The sequence below is a fragment of the Argiope bruennichi genome, chromosome 9 (assembly GCF_947563725.1).
Source record: "Argiope bruennichi chromosome 9, qqArgBrue1.1, whole genome shotgun sequence".
In the NCBI taxonomy this organism is placed as follows: Eukaryota; Metazoa; Arthropoda; class Arachnida; order Araneae; family Araneidae; genus Argiope; species Argiope bruennichi.
This window is the reverse complement of record NC_079159.1, coordinates 1,648,576-1,675,678: the sequence shown is the minus strand read 5'-3', so window position 1 is coordinate 1,675,678 and position 27,103 is coordinate 1,648,576. Positions and strand designations below refer to the sequence as shown.

General features: G+C 26.9%; 2 protein-coding genes across 5 annotated transcripts in view; one reads left to right on the top strand and one right to left on the bottom strand.

The window, feature by feature from the left end:
* The first annotated feature begins 860 nt into the window (after positions 1 to 860).
* LOC129984350 (uncharacterized) lies at positions 861 to 5,493 on the top strand. 2 transcript variants are annotated; one of them, XM_056094217.1, is made up of 2 exons: positions 861 to 912; positions 3,993 to 5,493. In XM_056094217.1, exon 2 carries the CDS (start codon positions 4,009 to 4,011, stop codon positions 5,371 to 5,373), a length of 1,365 nt encoding a protein of 454 aa, XP_055950192.1. In that variant the 5' UTR covers positions 861 to 912; positions 3,993 to 4,008; the 3' UTR covers positions 5,374 to 5,493. The 2 variants fall into 2 exon arrangements, with proteins under 2 accessions (XP_055950192.1, XP_055950193.1); XM_056094218.1 differs by lacking the exon at positions 861 to 912 and adding an exon at positions 920 to 1,309.
* Positions 5,494 to 10,301: 4,808 nt separating this feature from the next.
* The window catches only part of LOC129983999 (uncharacterized), a 70,080-nt gene continuing 53,278 nt past the window's right edge, over positions 10,302 to 27,103 (bottom strand). For 2 of the 3 annotated variants that reach the window (XM_056093745.1, XM_056093746.1), the window contains 6 exons: positions 26,358 to 26,600; positions 21,670 to 21,789; positions 17,343 to 17,414; positions 14,590 to 14,661; positions 12,647 to 12,790; positions 10,302 to 10,506 (listed from right to left, as the gene is read on the bottom strand). In XM_056093745.1, the coding sequence (XP_055949720.1) occupies positions 10,426 to 10,506; positions 12,647 to 12,790; positions 14,590 to 14,661; positions 17,343 to 17,414; positions 21,670 to 21,789; positions 26,358 to 26,600 (732 nt within the window). In that variant the 3' untranslated portion in view covers positions 10,302 to 10,425. The remainder of the gene's footprint in view (positions 10,507 to 12,646; positions 12,791 to 14,589; positions 14,662 to 17,342; positions 17,415 to 21,669; positions 21,790 to 26,357; positions 26,601 to 27,103) is intronic. The other variant, XR_008785466.1, reaches the window with a different exon arrangement.

Genomic DNA, 27,103 nt, shown 5'->3' with positions numbered 1-27,103 from the left:
AAGTTAACACATTTTGACACTTCTGATGCTCCATTGCCATCAACTGTTAACAGTCCTGCATCTTGTGAACCCAAAAGAAGTGGCTCAACTGAAAGGATGCAACATAAGAATGCATTAAGTGATTCAATAAAGGACGAGAAACTGCCTGCTTTAACCACACAAACACGTTGTGGAAGAAAAATAAAACGACCTGTGCGTTTTACAGACGATGCATAAAATGTTGTTCTAGTGCATTCTATTCATATTAAATTGAAATGTCATTTTCAATTTTTTTTCTAATTAACGTAACTTAGTTACTGGCAAGGGAGTGATGTAGGAACAGGTTGTGAGTAACGCAACTCATCATCGCAAGTTATTGTGGTTCACACGTAACTAAATATTATAAATAATTATTAATGTTTTGTATTTGTTTAATTGCTATAATTGTTCATGTTTGTTTTTGAAGTAATTGCATCAAAAATATTTTATATATTATTTTTGTGTTAAATGAAACTATTTTTCTGCTGTTGCATCTGGCAACGAGATTTATATTGTAAAAATAAATAGAACGAGTGAGATGCTCGCCGTTACTTGGATTTGACGTAGTTTGTGTTTTTATTTTAATTTCTTTAAAATACTTTAAATCGTTGGTCGTAATATCCTAAAATAAGAAATGTTTATTTTATGTATCGAGCGTTTACAATCTGCACATTAAAACGCAGAGTCATACACCGATAGAAGAAACACAAATTCATTGAAACATTCGCAAATTCAAATTTTCCTTCCATTTAACAATTAACAATTGAAAAAAAAAATACTTGATATTAAGCAGCGGCATAGTGAATAAAGCCCCTCAACACAACTCTAGCTGATTTGGCGATAAAAAATAAAAACAAACTGGTAATATGTGGACATTCTTGTAGATCGCCTAAGGTGAATTTTTATGTTCTCAAAATCAGTTGTTTACATATTTTTTCAACGGAAAATCCGATGAATGTAGGAATTTTTTTAAATGCAGTCAGGAGTTATTTTTTATTTGTATGGAATATATACAATGCTATATTTCTCCCGAAAGTTTACACTGGCTCTTAAATGCCAATTGTACTAGATTTATATAAAGTTAAAAAAAATGGAAGTATCAAGCAGATGTTTCTAATCATTCCCTAAAAACATAGTTATGACTTTCATAGATTTGTAACATCTATATATTAGTGCTTTTTATTAACTATTCTCTATTTATAATTACTTGAAATCTAATTTACTAATCCTCTACACTTCGTCAAATCCAAAAATCAAAATTGTTGACAATGTAAACACTACCATGTTAAAGGTTTGTTGTTTCTTTGAATTTCGATATTGGTAACAAATGTAAGGAGCATATTAAAGCAGATATCAATCGAAGTTTTAATTGTAAGCAATTTTATCTTTTTCTAATTTGTAAAGCTGTTAGCATACTTGGCACATTACCAAATGCTATCACGGGGAAGCTCATGTTTTGCCGGGCCGAAATGGAAGTTTGCCACTGAAATAGATGCAGGGAAGGGCATTTTCAGGCACGTTAGAAAATGCTTGCCGAAATATTAACTCCAATTACATGAACCAGCAATTTTTGTCCTAGTTGACATGATTTCTGCTGCTAAAAATTAAAAAGTCACCCTCTTTTTAAATTCTGATCTGTAATGGATCCCAAATTATAAATATATTATATGGACTCACAAATACCCTATTTTATTTATATTTAAAAAAAAATCGAAACAAATCTTTAGGTAATAAAATTTACTTAAATTTTATTTGATATGTGCCTTTGTGATAAAATTTTTAATATTCATGTATGTTAATTCATATCGTCATTAACTTATTAAATTTTAATAATTTTTTGTACAAATAATTTTTTGTTTTTTTTGTGAAAATTTATTTGCTTGAATTCTTCAATTTTGCAACTGAAAACAATTTTAAATATGCAAAAAAAGAAAAAAACACACACACTAACAAAAAGAAAAACATAATATAAAATTATTCCAGGATTTTTTATATATTTTCTCAAACTACACAGAAGTATTTGAAGATAAAAATTATATATATTTCTAATGACAAATAAACATTTAAAATTCTCAAAATGTAATTCAATTATTCATCAAAGAAGGGGGAAGTATTCTTTTTGAACATTATTTGAGCAAAAACTGACAAATTAAATCTAAATGCTAAATCACTGCATGTTTGAAAATCATTTTTTTAAAAAACTGAAGTAAGAACAATATGGGAATCCCACAGTGAGAGCCAAATTAAACTTTCTATATACATTAAGGCAATGCAAGACTTGAGTACTTTTTTGCATAATTTAGAAAACTAAAGTTTTTCATAGGAAATTTTCACATACTAAAGTAACAAAACTTTTAATTATGAGCTATTTTCTAGGCATTTGATTTAAATATTTTGGGTATGAAACAATCAAAAATATAATTTTTTATACAAAATTTTGAGTGATAACATTTTAAATTCAGTCTAAATTATAAGGTAATATTTTAAGTGTAATAAAATATATAAAATAGCAATTGATTAAAAATATTGTTAGAATGCCCTTCTGAAATTTAAGCAATACTTTATTTTAATTTGAATAAATTTGAGTATTCTGCCCCTGTAATTTAAATTAAAGCGAATTACTTTGGAAATACTACAAAAAAAAAAAAAAAATAATAATAATAAAGAAACTATGAGACCTTTAGATGGTTGTCTACTTAATTTATTTAATAAAACAGCCCAGCACACAGTGGTTTAAAAACAAATGGTGACATAGCATGAAATGTAATTTTAAGAGATGGAATTAAAATATGTTGTAAAAAAAAAAAGTCTTTTCAGAAACAAAAATTTATTCTCTTGGTTGTTTTATAATAATCAGTTTTCTTTAAATCGTGCATTAACTGCAAATAAAACATCAGTATTTCTTTATGTAAGAATTTATCATATTCTTTTTCATCGTATAGTATGTAAAACTTATTGACAACATGAAATCTTCAAGTTTTCATAATATTTTTCATCTAAACAAGAAAATTTGCTGATTACATTATAGCTTTTTTTCTATAAAATGAAAATATAATTCAATTCAAAATTCTTAAGGTTATACAAATACCTACACTTTAAAAATTACTTATCAATAGAAGACCTTATTTGAAATGCAACAGAAAAATATGCAAACTCACTTCAAAACTGAAAATAAAAAAATCTGTGAAAGTGCACGTTGACGATTGGTATCTCTACCTCTTGCACTTAAGGTCCTATTGTATGAAAAATTGCTTACTCTGGATCTTCTTCAGTAAATTCCCTAGTGTGCTAATAGCTTAACTTTATTCAATATTTCTGACATACAGCAATCTTGCAGATTTTATCACTAAGCAACTGAGATATCTCAAGTTCAATGCATTAAGTATAATGGAATTTCACGTAATCTGAAAATCACCAAGTAAACTTTAGATTCACTATAAGATGCTAATACCCATTATTCATTACTGAATATTCTATGTGATGTTCAATCAATTAAGTACTTCAAAGGGTGGTGCTCATATTTAAATTCCAATAAATTTAGATGTGATGAAATTAGAAAGTTTAATCTTATATCATTATCTTAATAGGTACTGGGAAGTAGATAATCTTATGTGGTGTTACAATGATTTCATCGTTGTATTTTTTTTTTTTTGAAACTATACAATTTTTTTTTATCCATAATCTTTACAATGTTTTTTAATCAAGAAGAATAAATTAAGAATTATTGTCTTTGGGTTTTTAAATGTACAAATTTATGATTAGAAATTCTTAACCATGGTTTTTTAAAAAATAATTATCTTAAAATAGCCAAATGGGAAACTAAATGAAAGATTGTACCATTTGAATGCATAATGAATAAATAGTAATATAATGTGTGAATTTGATATCCAGAATATTCATTAATGCATATTGCATGCAAGTTCACAAAATTGTTTGTAAAATAGTAGTTGCAATTCCCTCTTTTATTTTGACAGACCCAATTTTTGCTGAATGGAATCTGTTGCACAGATTACCCTTGTGGATAAAGCTGCTATTGTTGTAGCTGCTTCAGTTTGGTATCATGAAGATGTTATAGAAAGAATCAGAAAGTCTAGTTCAGGTAGGGGTAGGTTTGATCAACATAAGCGGGTGAAAATGGAGATCAAAGTAAATAAAAATATACTTACTCTGCCTTTAACTGTCTCTACTCAACAAAGAGTTGAAAATTTCAGTGTGTTTGTTGGCAAGGGTATTGAACAATGGATTCAAGATCATTGTTTTCTGACTATCAATAGTTCAGTATTATCTAGTCTACTTTGTTGGAATCCAAAAGGTGTTATTGATTGCATTGCTACTGCTAAAAATATTATCTGTCATGAAAAAAATTTGATAAATTGTTTCAGAATAGCATGTATGTACTGTCTTGAAAATTATATATTTCAATTATGGGATTTGATAGAACGCCAAAATCTTCTATACGATATTCATGTCATGGAATGTTTTGAATTGAAATTTTGGATATCATATATAAAACATAACATGAATGTTTTAATGGATGAGATCCAGTACATTGGTAACAGAGATACTTTATGCTTTGCTTTCAATATATCTGTGACAAATAACAATGCAGTTTGGACTGAACATTTTTTGAAGAAAATGACTGAAGATCAAATATGTACAATTGCTTACCGAAAACTTAAATATATTCTTGAAATGCCCCTGGCATTCAATTATAAAATGATTCCTCTCCTTTCTCGCTATGTGAATAGTGAAATGTTCAATGAATTAATTCTTAACTATCCAGGAATTATTCTGCTGAATTTTTTGCAGTTTCCTATAATAGAAGATTTTCTAAAAATTGCCAATAAAACCAGGGATGTTCTTACAAATGAGGATTTCTACTTAATTATAGAAAGAATGGCTCATTTCTTACAAGAATATGGTAGAAATCAAACCTTCGAAAATATTTCTCAACAATTCTGGAAAAATAGCACTGATCATTGTAAAATTTATGTCATACAAAAATGTATAAATGGAAGCTTTTTAAATCGATTAGCTTTATTGAAACATAGTAGTCCAATTGTTCAATTAATTATTCAAAGTTCAACAACTCATCAAAAGAAAGAGATGATATTTTCTTATAATGGAATAATTTTTTTCGACTCTTTAATACGAAAGAATAGATGGGGCTGTTTTTCTATGTCAATTCAAGAATTTGTTGGTTCAGAAGATAGAGAGAATTGGATAAATGAACTGATACAGACATACCAGCATATTTTTAAAATCAGCCGCTTTCCTTCATTTACATCTGAAGATTATAAAAAACTTATTAATATTTTAAAACAAACAAAAGAATTAAAATACATATCTGAATAAAAACATTTTTATGCCAAAAGCTTTTTATATTGGGTCAATAAGCATCTAATTTCATTTGAACTGATTTAAAAAGATTAAATATCAAAGTTCTATTGGTAGAGTTGCAGTTTTTAAATCATTTAAAATGTTTTTTATTGCATGGTTTTTCGTTAATAGAAAACTTTATTGTATATCATTGTACAGAACTCTATATATTATTTCATTATAATGTTTTGAGTTTGGTGTCTAGAATTTTATTTATCTTACATCAGAATAGTTTTTACATATTTTAATATTAAAGAAAATATACTGCTTTGTTTTTTAATACCTTGAAGCTTTTATGTTGAAATTTTCATACAGTATAAAAGTATAATATTATATATGTAACATTGTTATATAAGTTTCCCTTCTAGTATTAATTGTATTATTTCAAACAATGTTATTCATTTGGCTTTATACTGAGTATTAGAAGAAATTTCCTGAAAAGATTTTTTTTCAATTGAGAAGCTCCTAACCTTTTCACTACTAACCCGGTCATGCAAGTTATTTATGAACGGGCCATTTGGGACTGCTTTCTTTTCTAAATGAGGAATTTAAGATTTAAAATGAGGGCTAAGATGTATGATTAGCTTTCAAGATTAAGTCAGTAGAAGGCTAAAGTTGTACTTTAAAAAATCCCCAACTGTTATTTAATTTATTGCTGAAATGTAGGAATGAATGTGAAGTTTAGAAAAATGACATTTCAGACAGATTTGGTAGAATGACATTAAATAAAAGGGACAACATAAAGCGGATGCGTTTGTGAAAAATACATTGCAGGTAGGGATTGCAATACTGGACCAAAATTTCAATACCGGTATTCGGTATTTTTTAAATCTTAATACCGGGATACCGGTTTTAATACCGGTATTAGAAATTTTAGAAAACACAGGTGTTTCTTTGTTTTATTTGCCAATTTTGTTAGAGAGTAAATATCACAAAAAATAATTTCTAACTTACAAATTATAACAGTATATAATCACAAAAAAAGTAAAGGAACATCTTATTTATTTAAATCACAAAAAACTGTAAATATCATTAATCAGTCTGTGGTACTATTACAAATTTTTGAAATGTGATCTTAAAAAACATAATGCATCCATTGTACTGTCATTAAGCCTGAAAAGTAATTTTGTGTAAAAATTGCCAGCTGTCGAAAACGCTCTTTCGGCATCTACGCTAGTTGGTGGTACTTTTAGCAATGCACGATGTACTTTTTCCAAGTATTTACCTCTAAATCCCTCATCTTTAAATAAATCGATTTCCCGTCGGATGGTTTTGGGTATAACTGATTTCTGTATTGTATTTTTGGTTCGTTGAAATTTTATTTATCGCTAATTCTACTTTTTGTTCAAGAGACAATTCCTTTTTCACTATCGACAGTAGTGACATCATAATCTTCGATCATTGAACCGAATTCTTCTGAATGTGGATAGGTTTGTGGGTAAAAATTTTTAGAAAATTTACTCTAAACTTAATCAGATTTGAATTGGTTATTTTCTTTTCTTCTTTTTCATTTTTAAAATAATTATAATTATGTAAATACCATAAGACATTTTCTATTTCGGAATGCCTTTCTTCTGTGCGATTTTTCAATATAATATATAATTCTTCAGATAGTGATGTGTGCTGTTCTTTCAGTGACTGCAACATGAAATTTATTGTTGCATTAGCTGTTAATAAATTAGAGTCTCTCAGACATAATGCCTCAATAGTCAGTTTTATTGGAAGGAGAGCTGATATAGTTCTGGATATTAAGTCGAATTCACTATCTGAAAAAATAATTTACACGTTTAAGTCGATTATTGCTTTTTGGATTGAATTTCTCAGTTTCAAAAATCGTTCCATCATTAGAAGTAAACTGTTCCAACGTGTTTTAGAATCTAATATTAACATATATTCTGTTTTATTTTCAGGTTAATATTTTATCCTCATTAGCAATATCTTCTTCAACAATTACATTGTCATTATCTTTATTGTCAATATCACTCTCAGACTTATTCTCTTCTAAGTTGGAATCCGAAGTTTCTATATCCACAGTATTTGGATTCTTCTGTTCTTTATTTTTTTGGTATAATACATCTATTGCTCCTAATTGAATTCCATGTGCATAGCACAACTGCCGATTTGCACCAATCAACTTTCCAACTTTTTTTCATAACTGTTGCTCCATCAGTCGTTATGGATACAATATTTTCTTTCAGGGATAATCCATGTTTCGCTAATTTAAATTTAAGCAATTAATTAAGCCATTCATTAGCTAATTAATTTCGCCCGTTAGGAAGACAGAAAAACAAAAACGTATACTATTTTGCTATGTTCGCGATCCCTGATCATACAGTGGAGACAATGTTTAGTAAATACCGAAAAACCGGTATTTAAACTTGTGAATACCGGTATTACAAAATTGTACAAATGGCTCAAAATACCGGTATTCGGTATTGCAATCCCTAATTGCAGGAATGGTTTGTCAAAATGTGAGAAAAGGACAGATGTGCAACTGTATCATTGCTCCATTGAGAAGCCAAAGCCTTTTAAGACCATTCCAATGGCAAGCAGAATCTTTTGATGAGTTTTATTAAATGAATGGTTTATCTAACAAATGCTTGATAAACCATACATATATATTAGTCTCAACATTTAAAGAAAAAAAAAAGTTAAATATGTATGATTTTTTTCCTTTCTGTTCATAGTGTCGATTTTTCAAATTAAAACAAATGAATAATACAAATTATGTTCTGTGTCCTACCCTCCCTCCCCTTCCCTGCATCCTTATATTCCTACAAAACTATGTTATTTTTAAGGCATTTTGATTGCACTCAGATGCAATGATCACAAATATTTAACAGTAATAATAGCCGATGACAAAAATATTAAAATTTAGCTTAATTTTTTAATTAAATAATTTTAAAATTTCAAAACAATATAGCCTACATTGCATTATTTCACTTTCAAAATTTGTTATTATAGGTCTAATGGCTGTTCTGTAGAGTATCAACATGCATATTTTATCTTTTTTATAAACATATATAAGAAAAAATACCCTCAAAAATTTTATCTATAAATTCTTTTACGGGAATAGATTTAAAATTTTTTTATACTTAATTTACACAATTGTAAATTCGTTTACGAAAATTATAACAGATTTCTATACTACCAAAATATCCAGTATTCATTAACTTTTGCTGTTTCTCAGTATTTTATTTAGTATTTGAACCAAAATTCATGTTTCATGGAAAAAAAACTACTCCAAATTTTAGTATCTTAACTAATTTAAATAAAATACTTTTTTAGAAGAAAATAGATTATTTATATTTTCAAGTAGATGATTTATAGGTTCAAACCTATTTTTATATAGGTTTAAAAAGATATTTACAGATATAAATGATGAATTTGAATTTTATGGAATGTTTAATTTTTGTTGTGATTTATATGCATTGTGAAATGCTGTTTAAGGAGCAATTATTTTTATAATTTCTACTTATGTATTTTATGCACTCAAAAATCCATACTTGAATTTTGTTACAATGTAGAGTAAAAAAATAAAGAAATTAATGCTCATACTTTTTCTTTTTGTCTCCTCTATCTGTCACTTTTCAGTACAAATTAATTTCTGAGATTTTAAAATATATTTCTAATAATAAGCTAAATGAAATACTTATCATTTTGCATATATCTTAAAAATGATAAATATTCACATCAACAGCTTTACCTGAATTTACTAAACATTCTATTTAATTGTATGGATCCATATTTGTAAGATTATAGGATTTTTAATATTGATTATTCCAAATTATTAACAACTCATTACAGGCAGTTTTTAAATGTGGCCAGTGATTTACAGATAATATACCTAAGACAGTAAATTTAAGCAAATAAATGACATTTAAAACAACAATTTATAAAATTTTGTAACAATGCATATTAGTTTCTTACAAAGAATATATACTCAGTCAGATTGAGCTCATTATTTATGAAATGTAACAAATAAGTATAGTAAAAAAACTTTTGATTCATCATTTTGAATGTTATATAATGAATTTGTTACTTTTTATTGATTAACTCTTCACTTGTTTAAATATATATTAAAGATTATATCTCTAAAGTAGAAGCTATATTCATCTAAATCAGATCCAATTACCACGAATTATCTACGGAAGTTGTAATTAAAAATCTCAAGCACATTAGCCAAGTGCTTAGAAAATAAAAACAAATATTTGAGAAAATAATGAATTAACATAAATATAAAATAATAAAAATTGCAGACCTTTGCTACAATCCAGCATAAAAAAATACTAATAAAATGTAAAATATACAATTCCATAGTTAATTTTTATTCATGATTAGCCTTATTTGATCATAAAGAAATCAGTCAAATTAAATATTAAAAAAAGAAACCGGACGCCTAAACAGAAGTTGAAATTTGCACATCTGATAATAATCAAAATTTGCTGTTAATTTCATCCTCAAATAATGAAAATAAACTTTTTTTTTTTTAATTTCATGGACGTTTTTCTTTTTTTTAGCAGATAGATGGTACAGCCAGTTACTAAATGAAATAATACAGTGATGCCTCTTCAGATGTTCACTTTTGCAAAGTGGCTGTCTTAACAGCTAAATTTTTTTGGTCCATAGACTTACTATTAAAATAACCCGTAACGATGACTACCCAACCCCTCTGGACAGCTGTAGCAGATTCATCCATTCTACTTTTCATGAAATCTGCTTATTTCTTGTTTCTATTATAGCAACTATCTTGCGGCCATATTTTATGAATACAGCAGCCAACCTTTTTTTGGAATAGAGGGTTGTTCACTCATAGAGATTTCAGTGTACTTCATTTTATAGCTATAGACTGCATGCAATGCACAGCTGTCAATTTAAATTAATAAAAATTGAGAAAATGTACAAAATTATATAAACATCTTTAATCAAAAATTACAATTTAACTGTACAAATAATGTTTCGAAAAAAAAAAAAAGTATTACAAGCACACTTTTTCAATTCATATAAAATCAAATATAAATGATTCAGTTAAACAGTTAGATTGTACTTTGGTTCATGGAGGTATGGATATGAAGCTGTAATATGTGCACGAATGTGGCCATGAATTGCCTGCAACAGAAAAAATATGCATTAATATTAATTATTGATAAGAATACATGGTTTTCATTTCACTGGTGTAAACAATAAAGTCAAAAAAATGATACAAGCGAGGCTCAATCGAATATCTCAGCTAGTAACATTTTTTTTATATATAAATTTTGTTCTATTGCCAATAAAATCTGCTAGGTAAGATTTATTCTAGTGGAATAGAAAAGTAAACATGATTTGAGCAAAAAGGGGCTAATCTAAAATTGGTTAAAATCAATAATGTTTGGCTTAGAGGAAATTGTAAAATATTGTGAAAACATGTAAACTATTCAGCCAAATTGGCTTATGTATTATTCTGCCATTTAAAATTAGTTTATGCATACACATACACGAAAAAAAAAACCAAAAAAAAAACACACTTTCTAACATGATGTTATTCTTGCAACTGGCTGAGCTAAAAGAATTTCAGAAATTACAATTTACATTGCAAATTTTATTTTGGCATTGTTGATACATTAATTCAAAGAGTTGACCTCTCAATTTTAAATAATGTATTTTTTAGATTGCATGCTATGGCAGAATATGCAATCTTAATGTTCATAAGACATTTAATGTTTACCAAATAGATACCATCTTGTAGAAAGCCGAAAAATGAAGTCTCACTTGAGAAATATCAAATTTTCATTTTGTACTGTTGCAACTGAAATTCTGTGGATTGGCACATTTGACCAGTTATCTCTTGAAAGAAAATTTTTTATCAACCATATTGTGTATTTTCATTAATTAACATGTGTTTTAAACTTAAAGTGGACATAATATGGACTTAAAATATTTTTAACTTGTTTCAAATTTTTGTTTCTATGTTGTGGTTTTTATATAAGAACCATAATGATTGGATTATAATTTATAAGTACTGAAATGATTTAATTTATACATACATGATTAAGATATCAGCTGTCTTTTTGAGAGAGCAATAAAAATTATTATATAAAATGCATAGTAAAAAACAATGCCTTTTACTTTATCCATTGGAATTTCTTTACAAACGAGAACTAACAATTAAAACATTCTTAAAATAGTTTTCAATATATGCAAAGGATAATTTTTAAATTCTTAAAAATAAATTTTATTAAACTATACTAACTTTTTGTGTTTGTTTAAAGCTTGTTTCATGCAAAATTGAAATATAACCTAATATTTTCATAATTTATATTACAATAACAAGAGACCAAAATTAAAATGAAAATGATTACTCCATTTGACTTTTGCTTAAAAAACAACGAAATTCAATTAGTTTCAAGCAACAAAGTACCTTAATAATTTAGTACATTATGCATGAAACAAAGGGTTAGCCAATAATATATTATTTACCAGGTTAAGCAAATAACTCATCAGATGGTTTTAAGGATAAATTGGGCATGGAAAAACAATTACAGAAAATTGTTTGTAGAATAAATTGTAGAATTTCTTTTAAAATTATATTAAAGTACCATGGAGAATGAGTTCAGCTCGGCAGTGATTATTTAATTTATTTTTTTATTTTGTAAAATCGCGTTTTTTTAAGGGAAAATAATTATATACAAATATTTTATTTTTCAATCTATCTACATATAAATTGGTCATTTAAATAATTAAAAAAAAAAAAAACCATGAACACAGTTTAACATCTATTCGATACAATCTACTATATTACAGTATTCATTTTACAGTTTATCTATCATTATTTATATTTCTGAACTTATACTCAGTTTTACCATTGTGAAATCGAATTCGAGATGACATTGACAGCAGAGGGAGAAAAGGGCTCTGATAGTTAGTTATGAAAAAATGTTAGAGCCGTTTCCAAGATATTTGAAATAAATAAATTTAATATATGTATACAAGAATTGTTTACTTAATTAATTGCTCCGGTGGTGCCATCTCTTGATCTCTAATAGTTAGTTATAAAAATATTTTGTGCGTGTGCGTGAAATCGCGTTTTTTCAGGAAAGACACCTATATAGATAAACTTAAAATGCAAAATCTTATTTAAATATAAAATTTTATCCTAATTGTTAGAGCCGTCTCTGAGATACAGGATATATATATATATATATATATATATATATACACACACACACACACACAAGAATTGCTTGCTTAAAGATGTAAGATTTCTTACTTCTTGATCCCAGCTTTTCTTTATAGTAGCCTTGCACTTCTGCCAAAGGCATGTCTTCATTGATATTAAATTATGATCTTTCCCTTGAAGTACATGGTACATCAGATCATCTATTCGAGCAAACACCATCTGGCATGTCCCAAACTAAAGAGGACAGACACAATTTTTATAACAATTATTTTATGCAACAATGAAATCATTATTATAGTCACATTAGAAAAGTAGACTTTTCTTTGCTCCTTGTCTGAGCAAATATAGTAAAAATCTGGTCTTTAAAATAATATACTTTTACATTATAAAACACAAAAGCAATTTAAGATAGAAATTCACAGAGTCTAACTATGGTATTGAAATTAAATTCATAATGATCAAAATAACTTGTGAAGAGAACTTATCATCAACTTTTCTTAAAAAAAGCAGATATTTTTTTGTGATTAAGACATTTTTAGTAATATTTTGAGCATCAGTAATGTAAAAATAAAATCTTTTATTTTTGCTTCAATTTTTATTTTATCTTAAGCTTATCATTAGTAGCAAATTTGCTCATCTCTTTTGGTATGATTAACCAATGGCTAGTCAAGCATAAATGTTAACTGGATCAAAAGGCTTTATCAACAAATTTTAAGGAGTTTCAAAATGAAATGAATTAATTAGTTTTCAATGAAAATCTAATGCAACAACAACTATGTTAAAAGAAAGGACATTAAAGTTAAATAATTTTCTAATATTCCTTCGATGTCCTGTGAAAGTTTTATCCATTTAAATAGATGATGCCATACCATTTTAAAGTATTTTGGTAATAATAATAAAATTTTAAAGTAAAATGTCCATAATTAAAAAATTAAATTCTTATGAAAATTTTGAAAAATTGAGCATTTTAATTAGTCTTTTGAATTGGTTTTAATGCAACATGTTTGAATTCAGAAGATTGACTATAGCATTTGAGATTTTTATCAATTTGACAACCACTGAAATTTACCCAATTTGTCATTGTTTTATTTTATTATTAAGGAGCTCTTTTGCTAAACACAATTCAATCTTGAAGTATTTTTATAATTACTTCTTTTGCATTTCTACTTGTATTGCACCCATGATATTCTAGTTACAATTTTGACTTATTCAGTAAATCATTCTCATGCATTCATCATTAGACTTTTCATAATCACCAGTCTCTATGCTAGTAAAGTTTATAAATAAACGTTTTAATGCAACTGTGCAAACAGTTCATTATAAAAAGTTCAATCTGGATAAAACTTAAATAATTTAGCTCAATATACACTGGTGTTCAAAATTAAAAGAATTTGCTTATTTTGTCCAATTTCATGAAAAGAATGGTGCAAAATGTAAAACGACTGCTTACAACATACCACTTGTACGTCAAATACGTTAGCGTACCCATGTATGGGAGCGGAGCTGCTTTATAAGCCTGCATGCAAAAGTCCTTAATTTGTTCGCTAGCAGATCTCTTTTAAATTCATTAAAATCTGTCCAGTAATTTTGAAGATAATTGACTAAATTAGAAAATTCTCTTAATTTTGAACACCAGAGTAAATATAAGAGAAGATTCCAATCATAATTTTTTAAGAGAAAAAACAGTGGAGGGCGGTATGGAGAAAACAGAAATCAAGATGTTTTATACTTTAAAAAAGATTTTAACTGCAATAGTGTAACATTGATTTTTAAAGGTTGAATACGAAAGTACAAATTTAAAACTAATTGGAAAATAAAAATAAATTAGTTTATTACCACAATATTTTCAATCAAAATTTAAAAAACATTTTTAATAACTTCTATTCCAGCCATTCAAATATCTATACTTAAATTTTAAAATACCAATTTTTTTTAAACATTTAGATCTTTTTAGTGGAGAAGGAAAAATACTATTAAATTGAAACCACAAAACATAGAAAGAAGTATGTTAATATGATTTAAATGATAAATACCTGACAAGGTAAAGAAGTCTCTGGATCAAATTTAAAAACAGATACCTCACCAGTCCTGTTTCCTGTAAATATCTTGGAAATATTTGCAATATTTTAGATTTGTAGAGAAAACATACTATAATTTATTTAGCAATTCCATGCAGCATTTATATGTAGCTAAGGTTGGACAAATGAAATGAATAAAAAAGTCCAAGGGAAAGAAAATATTTTGATATTTTAAAAAAGCATTTAATTTTAATACAAATACGCATATGTTAATCTGTGCCTGAGGTATAGTAATACTGTTCCAATACAGAAATAATATTCTAATCATTTCACATTTCATTTACTAATTGATAGTACAAGTTTTACAAATTTTTTTAATTATTATTTTAAATTAATTATTTATTTAATAATTCAGTTACTTATAAATATTTCAATTCAATTCTTGTTTAATAACATATGGTATTAATCTACTTATATAAAGCTGAATGTGTGTGTGTGTTGGTACACTACAAGCCAGGCCGTTTGACCTATAGCTACCAAATTTGGTACATATATACCTTGGAGGTCGGAAATGTGCACCTGGGTTCCCCTTTTTTTGAATTTTTAAATTAGAATTTTAATTATTAATTAAAAACTAACTTTCCCGCCAAAAAAATTCTTCGTTTTCCCCACCGCCAAATCAGTAAGGCTTCAGTTTTTTCCCCCCACGCTAATGAGGCTAGGCTTAACATTTTTTGGCCGATTATTTCAAACGACTCTGTTTATTTTCTTAGTCTTTGATGCGTTTAAAATTAAAAATTGTTAATTAATCGATCTCTTCATGATGAATCTGAGAAAATTTTGTTGACAAATTCTTGAGATATTACATAAATTAAGACAGATATTCTTTAGTGCCCATAAAGTTTAATTGCTCAGTGACTGTTTTCAGAAATCATATTATATAAAAAAAATGGTTTATTTCAGCAAAAAATATTATATTAATTGCAGATTAATCATTTCCACTTTAAAGCATAAATTCTAATGGAGCAAACAGAAAATTAGAGAGATACATATTATATTATGACTGAAGGTCTTAATAATATTATGAGTGAATTATACGACTATCAAAATTTGAAGTTTAAAAATATTTTGATGAAGAAGTTTATTTAATTATTAAAATTTAACGAATATTAAGATTGGCGAACTAGCTGGTCGCCAAAGGCGGCTAGTACAATATAAATAAAAAGGTTTATTGAGTATAAAAGATCATTATATATTTAGAGTGTAAAATGAATGTTTTTGAGTGTAAAATGAATGTTATAATGGATGATATTTTCATTAATAGTGTTACAATAAATGTGATTTAAAAAGCAGAATTCCTTCTGCACATTTTTGATGTTATACAAATTTCAACAAAAATATGAAGAAATTTAAAAATATAAAATAATTCCAAAACTGTCAAAAACAATACATCTGGGCTTATAATATAATAGTCCTGATAAGTGTTATATACATATAATTTTCACTTTCTTGGACATAAAATATATAATGGGAACATATTATAATCATAAAAAAAAAGGGGGGGGGGGAGTGTTGATTGAAACAAGATTTTGTTGAGTCTCCAAGTTTTAGAACTTCCTAAGATAGAAAGACATATTTTTGGAATTATATCTCTCTGTCATTCTGTCTATGAGCATAATAATTCAAAACTCTCAATTTCAAAAAGACAGGTAAAATTTGGAATGTGGTCTCTACATAAAATTTGCAGATTTCTATCAAATTTTGAGAGAAATCCATAAAAAGGAAATTTGTCAGCCTGTCCAAGTATAAGTAAAAGCGATAACCCAAAATTTAAATAAATAGAATGACGATATTGATCTACTGATTTAGTGTTCATGCCATGTCCCATTTGATAAGGGATTGATCATCCATTGATCTGTACTTTCGAATGCATATAAATGCGATAATTATAAAAAACAAAGATTTAGGAAAATTAAAATTGGTAAATTGTTTTAGCACATAAGTATAGGTTATTATTAAATTTTGAATCAAATCTGTCAAAAAGTTGATTGATTGTTGAACTGCATATTCTCATAAATGTAAGCAAAATGATCAAACATATGAGAAGATAGATAAATGAAATTTGGAATACAGTTTTAACATCTAAACAGTAGATTGTTGATGAATTTGAATTAAACCTATTGAAAGCTTGAACATTTGTCTATATATTCTCAGGAATGTTAACTTGATCGATTATATACCAGACTCTAATAATAAGAATTTTAATACTTGTGGTATTCCCAATTTTGTGGAAGGTTCAAAATTTTTATGTGGTAACGATGAAAGGGATATTTTTATCAGAGAGTGTGTGAGAAAGTTTCAGAGAGGCCACTCCCTCTGATTTAAAAATGTATTAAACTCTATCATGTTTTTATTTCCTCACTGTATACATACTTTCATCATATTGATTGATGTGAATGGTTAACAATTCACATGAATCAATTTGGAGAGAGTATTTATGTTAACTTTTTTACATTTGATATTACATCTAATGTAAAGTAACAACTAACTTTTTTTACTGCAAATTCAATGAATTCATTTAATTGCTACAAAATTTCTATAAAGGATGTCTTTCTGATTACAAACCTATCAAAATGTAGCAAACTAGAAGAATGTTCTTAAATCTGAGATTTTAGCAAAAATTGTCAATTAAAATCTTATATCTTCATTATAATCAGAAAAAAATTCTTAAAAAAAAGTGAAGAGAATGTAGACAAAGAAATACTCACCCAACCATCATGTGCATATATACAAGTCAAAGCCATTTTTCCAGCACCATAATAGGCTTTTACATCTTGAATCTATTTTTAAAAAATTATGAGAAATATTAACCAAAAAATTATTTAAATGGTTTAAAAATTGTGAAATTTTATAAATTCAGAAAAAGAAATATAAAATGAACATACTTGATATTACTTGATAATAATAATAATAATAATTAAAAAAAAACACCTGTCATTGATATTATCTGATTTCAGCATTTTACAGTTTTATAATAAAATATGAATTGATTTTTAAAAAAACACAACAAAATCATTAAAAAGATTCTCTGTCAAGTTAAATACATAGTGAATTCATTTAAAAAATAAAATATTCAAAACAAAGAATTCTTTCTTATTGTAGGATCTGCACAAACAACATTGTGAATTTGAGCAAAGAATATGCAGCATTTACTACAGATAAGATTAATTATTTTTAACACTAAATAAAAAATAACTGAATAATAAAACTAACTAACACTAAATAATAAAAAATCCTAATAATAACTAAGTTTCGTAATTCATTCCACTCAAACTCACTATTTCTTCAACATATTTATATTATCTTAATATAGCTACTCCTATATTTTATATTGTTTACATTTGAAAAGTAATAAGTTATATGAAAATGAATGTGGTTAGAATATAAAATCACAAAATTATTTATTTAAGACTTTCAGATGTAACTTTAAGACTTTCCACACAATTTAAAATCACTTCATATAATTTTATTTTTAAGTAAAAATAAATAAATAAATATTTCATTTTTATTTCAGCTGAAACCACAAATAAAATATAAAACTGTTCTGAAAGCCTGATTTTCACATAATTTTATCTCCAGATCAGAGAAGCTTTTCAATACAATCATTAATTAAAATTGCCTATTAGCAAGATTATCATCTGAATATTAATGAAGAAAAGTCATTGAGCTTTACATTCTAAAAATGAATTCAATCCAGACAACAACAACAAATAAATAAATAAAATCCTTGTTACTTTGGTACATTTACAATAATGTATCAAACAGTAATAAATACTGATTTGTTTAATGTAATTTTAGGATGAATGATTTGAGAAACCATCACATCCTCAGGTTAACTAAAAAAGAATGAATTTTCTTTCAAAAATGTATTCTTAAAACTTTTAAAACCTTGACCTGGAGCAGTACGAATTTGTCACTCGAGTAAAATGCACTTATATTGGTATGATACCAAATTTGGTGAGAGTTCCCATTTTAGTTTAGTTACCTAACATTTTGTTTCAAATTATTATAAGGGCTACTTTAGGACACAACCCAATATTTTAAACTCCTGTCAGATGAGGAGAACAGCCTGGCAGTATATCACTCATGAAACTTTCAAACTATACCAATGAGAAGAAGTTTGACTCCACATTTTGTATGCATTAGGTCTTCTTACATTTTTGCTGAAAATGGATCTTCCCTTAACCCTTATCAAGGCAAGATTTTTTTTTTTTTAATTTTTATAAAGTTGTATGTATGGTATACTATACAAAATGAACATAAGAATTAAGATAGCTATTCTGTAAATAAAGTTCCAAATTCACTATGGCCCCAGACTGAAGAGGAGTATGAAAGCTCTTCAAATGTTATGAATATCTGATCATAGTTCAGACTTACAAGATCCATTACCCTGTGGTGATTTGAGATGAGCGAGGATAGAACCTGGGACCTTGTGGTTTGCAGCTCAGTAACATGACCACAATACAAAAGCAATTGCTCAGGTAGCGTAGCTGTTAACTGGCTTATAAGCTTTCACCACAGACTCCCCCTCCAGTGAGTCGGAGGTGAGACGAATGATTTGGCGGTTGAGTGGTGATGTATTAGCTATTGGTTCTAATGCGCCTGTACCCATTTGAGTACAACCAAGCATTATGGCGAGCATGTGTGGGTAAGTGGTTGCTGTTGATGCATCAAGTGAGTCTGATGACTCTGGGTTGCTGCGGCCTTTTTGTGTTGCTGCGTCAAGTGAATCTGATGACTTTGGTTTGCTGGGGGTAGACGGCACCACAACAGCTGTACGAAGGTTGAAGGTTCATCACCCGAGGTCACCATTGTAGCGAATTGGGATGTACGAGGATAGAACCTGGGACCTTGTGGTTTGCAGCCCAGTAACATGACCACAATACAAAAGCAATTGCTTGGGTAGCATAGCTGGTTTATAAGCTTTCACCACAACTCTAACAAATCTCAAAGCTTCAGAATGACATATCCATATTCAAATATTACAGGCAAATGATTTTTTTTAAAACAGCGTATACTTCATAGTTGGATTAGTAATTTGAATATATGACAAATTGAAAAACTTAAGCATTTAGACAAAATTTATCATATATCATCATATTAACACTATTTATGAATTCTTTTATTGTACAATCCATCAAAAATGTACATGGGCACTGCTCTTTATTCTGAAAGTAATTATTGTACTGTAAAACTGTAAATGCTTGTCACAGTAGAAATATGTTCTCTATAAGTATATGAAAATTTTCTTCAGAAAAAAGATAGTTTACATATTTAGATATTGATAACTTCATTTTCTTTTAATGGCACAAACATGTAATATTTTGTAATTTTAAGTAAATGGTTATGAGTTATAAACAATTAAAAGTTTGATTTCTTAATATTAAGCGACGGTGCCCATTTTTTCCCACAATATATTCCAAGCTATATCAAATCTTTGATAACAATTCTTATTATGCATTAAAGTATTCAATAAACCAGAAAAAATATTTAATTTTGAAAATCTAAGAAGTCAGAAATTTTTGAATACAGAAGTCAAAAATTTTGAAGTCAATCGAAAAAGCAAGACCTAAAACATAATTATTTTAAATTTTATCCATTTCCACCATACAGTTTTTTTTAGATATATGGTAATCACCAAAAATTTTCATAATAGGAATTTTGCATTTTTTTATAGGGAGGAGGCATCACAATCTTGCAAAAACATTGTGAGGGATAAAAAAATCATTAAAATGGAAAGGAAAACATAGCATGTCTTTCAAAATTTCTCTATATTAAGATAACTTTTTTTTCTTTATAAAATGAACGCTAGAGTGGACAGGAAAATCTATATATCTTAGAGATTTTATTTCAATTATATTTCAAACAACATTTTATTTGAGATAAATGGCAGCCAATTATATCTGTAAAAGTGAGTTGTGGGATCTTTAATTAATTAAAAAGTACAGAAACAAAATTCTGTACTAAGTTCAAAATTCATAAATAAATAAAACATCTGAATAAAATACAAAAATAACTCTTTTAGCATGGACAATAATACAATGCCACTAGATTTTCAAAAATACCACTAGTTTTAATGAAATAAAAGTTTCTATACTTTTTAATAGTTATTATTTTATTTATTTCTGGTAAAAAGAAATTAAGTATAACAAAAATTCTTAAAAAAAAAGTTTATAAATATTATTTGATAAAAACTTGACAGCAAATCAGTTGGATAATGTTATTTATGTTTCTAGAAAATAAGCATCTGACTTATTCTTCAGCTGCTCCAAAACTTCTGATTTAAGCTTGTTTTATTGATATTAATTGCTAAACTTATTCAAAGTTTTTGATTATGTTAAACAACATATCTCAGAAATACAATTTTAGGTATCAATTATTTCTAATTAAATATATAAATAAATCATGGATTTTGAATTCTTACTGAGCCTTCATTGCTAATAATGGCTAACATAAAAGAGTATTAATTGTTCTTAGAACAAATTTACAATATAAATGATAAAATGAAAATTTGAATAATAAGAGTGATTTATTCGCTATGTTTATATACACTGAAACAAACTCTAGTTGTGTGTGTGTATATATATCTGTGGTTATTTTAAGGCAATAAAATCCAAAGTTTTATACATTAGGATTTCTCATTATATATATATGCAATTGAAAAATGTGAAAATCTGTAAATGGCTCCTTTAGCAAATGAAATTTACATATTTTTGAAGAGGATAGTCTTCTGAATTGAATGATATTTTTTCTTAGAAATTAATGTTCATCATAAGCAATAAAAAGCATCGAAATACTCTTTTGAAAGACAGTGCTTTTTGATAAACAATGTTATATATGCTAAAAAAGAATCCTAGTGAAGAGAAAAGATTATAAATATAATCTTTTGCAGTTTACAAGTATAAGCACAACATAAAAAAGATCCAAGAGCATGTTAAATTAAATTTATTTTAATGCTCGTTGTTACACATGTAAGACAATCTTTTAAAATAATTATCAATAATAAACTGCTTTAACAATTTTTTTAATACTCACATCATTCTTTGAGTAACATCTTACAAAGCCAGAAAAAGATGTAGTGAAAATGTGGTCTTTGTACACAGTTAAACTTGTATATGCAGCTGGAAGCTCATATTTTTTCACAAACGTACCAGACTAAAAGAAGAAAGAGGTAATAATTGTCTTAACACTAAAGGAAGAAACACAAATATACAAATATAAAAAAAAATAATTAAAATCTAGATATAGCAAATTTTTTAAGTGAGATATTTTGTATAGATAAATACTATTTTAAATTTAAAACATAATTATTGCAGTTGAAAATAATTTAACTTTTGCATATTCTTCAGTAAGTATATGGCTGACAATTTTTTATAAAGTTATCTACATCAACACACTTCAAATTATTAATCATGAAATAAAGGTTATTTTTTTCTACCCTACTTCAAAAGTTCTTGAAAATAATGCTTCATGACCAAAACTTAGCATCTCATCATATATATATATCTCAACAAATTCCTTTTGGGGTGAAAAAAAAAATTGGCATTTTTTTAAAATAAATTATTGGAAAATAAACAAGGAAAAAAAATTATTTATGATAAATAAAATGAAATATATTAAGGAAATATCAAGACATTTTTTTAAAAAATAAGATGATTTATGAAATTGTTTTTACTTTTAAATACTAAATAATCAGCAACAAGAGAGTCATAAATCAAGTTTCCCAGACCCCAGCATTTTTCAGTTCAATTCCACTCACAATCAATGTAAGAAATTATAAATTATAAGAGTTTTTCTTCTTTACTATTAGTTTTTTTAGAAGCATGTCACATAAATGAATAATTACATGAATATAGTAAATTTAAGAGAATTTTTTTAAAAACCATTAATGCTAAACTTAATTTAAGGCAAAGCCTTCATTAAATTTCTCCAACTTAAATTAAAAATTCCAAGAATAAGATAATTATAATTAAATTCTGAATTTATCAATTTTATAAACAGAAAAAATTGATAAATTCAGTTAAATTAAACATTAAAATGAACATGCGTTATTTCATTATATTTTTTATAAATAAGTCATACAATATTTCTCGGTAAAGAAGAACTCTAAATCACATTTTTATTCTTTTTCTGATGATTAAATTTTAGGATTGTTTCTATTCTTTTTTAGTTTGTCTTCTGTTCAGTCTGAATAGAAAGTAGAAAACAAGAAAGAGAGAAGGAAAAAAAAAAAAAAAAAAAAAGATTGTGCGAAAGAATTTTGAGCTAACACAATTTCAGAAAAGAAATCAGTTGAAACAGTATTTTGGGGTCAGCACATACTTATATTTCATTTAGCTTGAGAAAATAGTGTCCATACAATTCAGACATTAAAATGAAGTCTGAATTCGAAAGGTTATTAAATAATCATTGTTTGCATGTAAATAAATTAAAAATATTACATATATATATATAACGATTTTCTTTTAAATAAGTAAAAACTTCCAAGGGAGGAAAAATTCCAATTGACAACATTTTGGTTTAAAAATGTGTCTAATGTGTGATATATAACAGTTTAAAGTTGTTCAGGAATAAGAGTTGACTTTTTAAATAAGGAAAAAAGAAACAAATAAATGTATTTGGTTTAGATAAAGAAATGAAATATAATTGTCTTATAAATAGGATGCCAGGCATCAACAGATTAATATCATTAATTCTTTTAGACAAATTTCATTATTTTCTTTTACTTTTTCCTTGGCTGAATTATATTTTAGTGAATACTAAAGCAAATTACAGTAAAAATTTACTAAGTTACAGCCTATTACAACACTTTTAAAAGTGTAAATTAACTTAGATATAAATGCAAGGATAACTACAACAGTAAGAATGTAATTAGAAAGATTACAACAGGGTTGTACTTCATTAAATCAAATTCTTACATAAGAGAAACAAACTTGAAAAATTTAAGTCCTTCAACAATATAAATCAACCCATTAGTTGATTTGAACATACTTAAGTACATCCAAATTTTTTTATTTAAATCATGTAAAATAAAGTCTTTCACAGATGTTAAAATTTGATTTAAAAAATTATGTGAAATCTACATGCATCTCAAGTATCCCCAACTGAAACAAAATGACTTTTCATAAAAGGAAGAGTTTTTAGAAAATAAAATAAATATTTACAAAGAATATAAAATCTTGCATTTTAAAAACATTTTATTAGTGGAAATATATTACTAATAAGGCAAAGTCATAGGATGGAAAAGTGACTTTGAGACTAGATTTAGTATAATAAAAATATGCATTTAGGATGCTCATTCATTAAAATATTAAAGAACGTTAGCAAGCCAATTTCGAGAAAATGGCCTTCAAACTTTCATTATAGCTTACATACTAAGAATGTGTCGTTGACGAACGTCCGGATAGCACAGTTGGTAAGAGATTGGCTTAGCAATCATGGGACCAGAGTTAGGTCCTGCGCAAGTGTTTTTTAAATTTTCTATTTGTTTTCTTTTAAAACTTTTTCAAATTAATTTAAACATTTACAAATAATTTTAAGTAATATCTTTTTATTCTTCTAATTCTAAAATTATAATCAACTTCTTAGAAGAAAAATAGCTATAAATTGTCATGCATTTTTTTAAATATGCAAAATTACATAAATTAAATTAATAATTTAAAGATTGTTTCAATTAATATAATACTAATTTTTGTACGGAAAAATAAATGCATTTTCTCTTAAAATGTAAGTTATAACTTATTTTTTAAAAGGTAAATAATTATGTCCTTTCACACAATTCTTGAATTATAATTTAATTTTTAAGTGTAAAAATAATTATAACTATTGCGATAAAAAATAATTTCAATCATTTTTTATCCTTTTTTAAGAAAACATATTCATATCTTTAATTATTTTTCTTCTAAAAACTAAATTATAATTCAAAAATTAAAAAAGCAGATTTATTTTTGCATAAAAAATTAAACATATTGATTAATTAATAATTATTTTAAAATTGCTAAATTAATTTGAAATAATTTTGATTGAAAACAAATAATAACAATAAACAATAGCCCATGACTGAACTCAGGTCTCATGACCTGAGTGCTTGTTCGGACGCTAGGCAGCGGTGACACATGATTAGTATATAAGTGATATTGATAGTTTGAGTGCCATTTTCTTGAAAGTGGATGACTATTGCATTTCCATATTTTATTGAATGAGTATGCATTTTAATGGCATACTATCATTATACTAAATCACATTCTGAACTCAATTTTCCAACCCATGCCCTCTTTTTGTAATATTTGGGGACCAAAATTAGTATTTCCATTCTATTACCATTCTAAATTAGTAATAATTATACATGGCTTATAAGTTTTGGCAACTATATACATTGACGGAAAAAAAAATCCCAACACCAAGAAAAAATATTGCAGAGTAATGAAATTTGGACAATGTATTTGTCTAATTCACATGTTTAATTGATTAAATTTTCAATATCACAGGTTAATTTAAGCTCAAGAAAATGCATTTCATATGTAAAATGTTGTTACATTAATAACCGGCATATCCTCCAGAATTTTGAATGCAAGCCTGCAAAAGTTCATGCATTGTGTCATACAGGTGCCGAATGTCACTTTATGGTATGGAATTCTATGCCTATTATATTTGTTCTGTTAATACTGGGACATTCAGTGCTGGCTGTGGATGATGCTGAAGTTGTCGTCCCATACGTCCCATGATATCCCATACGTGCTCAATTGGAGACATATCTGGTGATCTTGCAGATCAAGGTAACATGTACACACTATGTAGAGCACGTTACATTACAACAGTAGTATGAGGGTGAGCGTTATCCTGTTGGAAAACTCCCTCTTAAATGCTGTTTATTAATGGCAGCTCAACAGGTTGAATTACCAGACTGACATATAAATTTGCAGTCAGTGTGTTTGGGATAACCATGTGAGTGCTCCTCTGTCATAGGAAATTGCTTCCCAGACCATGACTCCAGGTGTAGGTCCGATGTGTCTAGGCTGCAGATTGTTTGATTTCAGTGTTCAGTGTTTGATTTCAACAGCTATACTAAAAAATCTGGAAATACACACACACACACACACATGCATGCGCACACACACATACACACGCGCACACAGGTTGGCCAGAAGAATGGATAAAATATGAGGTTAAATAAATAAAAAAAATATGAAATAAAATAAAATAATAAAAATAAAATAAAATAAAATATGAGGTTAACAATCCCATAATTGCACATAATAAAACCCCGTCTGAATCAATAGAATGCCAAAATAAAATTTGGGTAGACACAAAACAATTTTATTACACATACCGAGTTATTATATATACAGATGAAACTAAGTCTTTTCCTTTAAAATTTGATATTTAGACAAACAAATCATATATATTAATTTGTATTAAGAAACTTATCAAATATATTTTTTTCTAACAACAAAGATACAATGACATTGTGAGGGAAAAAAAATGTTTAGAGTTAGTGCTTGTTATCAGAGATTTTAATGAAACAGATGAATTAATTCATATGCATTTCATAAAAGCCATTTTAGAGCATAAATTAAGAATTATCTGAAATTAGAAAAGTGCAAGACAGAAATTTGTATTTTATTAGAAGTCAAGTGAAAAACTATCCAGCAAAATGCATATTACATGTTATACAAATATTGATACCCTTTCACATTTCAATCAAAATATGTAAAGACACTTACTGATAAATCTAGAACTGACAAGTATCCAGCACTACTGAGATATACCCAATCATTATAGATAGACATAAACAACGGAACATGAGTAAGGGCTTTGATATATTTAATAAGCAGCCCATTTCTGTCGCCGTCACGAATAGAAACATGTCCTTTAGTAGACAGTGCAACTAAAATATTAACACCACCTTGATGAGTTGTGGCTATACTTCTTATAGGTTCTTCAATGTTCACCAGCTCCTTATAATCCTGTTAAAGAATTTAAAGTATAACAAGGACAGAATAAATAAATTTTTTATATTCCTAAATTCTTGCATTAGAAAAAAAATTTAAATACATTTTTAAGATTCTTATTAAAGAAATATGTGATTAATCAAATTGGAATTTAAATATTAAATAAATAGAATAACATAAATTTTAAGTAATGCAGCCACTTCAAGGAGAAATAACAAAAACTTTAAAAAAATGCTATAAAATTACAACACTCTCAGGTTTAGTATATAAATCTCAAACAATCTATAATTCAATTCAACAGGTTTCCACTCAAACATGGAAAAAAAATTATTCTTGTTTTCCCTGTATGTATACGCAATATAAGAGGAATAAGAGTTCTAGTTACAATGGAATAACAATACTCCACATGTTAATGATTTGAAAAACCAAGTAAAGCAAGCAACAATATAGCATTACTCGAAATAACAATATATTAAAATAACTTTTATATCTACATATAGAAAAAATTATTTAGAGCC

Coding starts and splice junctions, on each gene's coding strand:
- LOC129984350 (XM_056094217.1), top strand. CDS start 4,009: ATGGAATCTGTTGCACAGATTACCCTTGTGGATAAAGCTGCTATTGTT.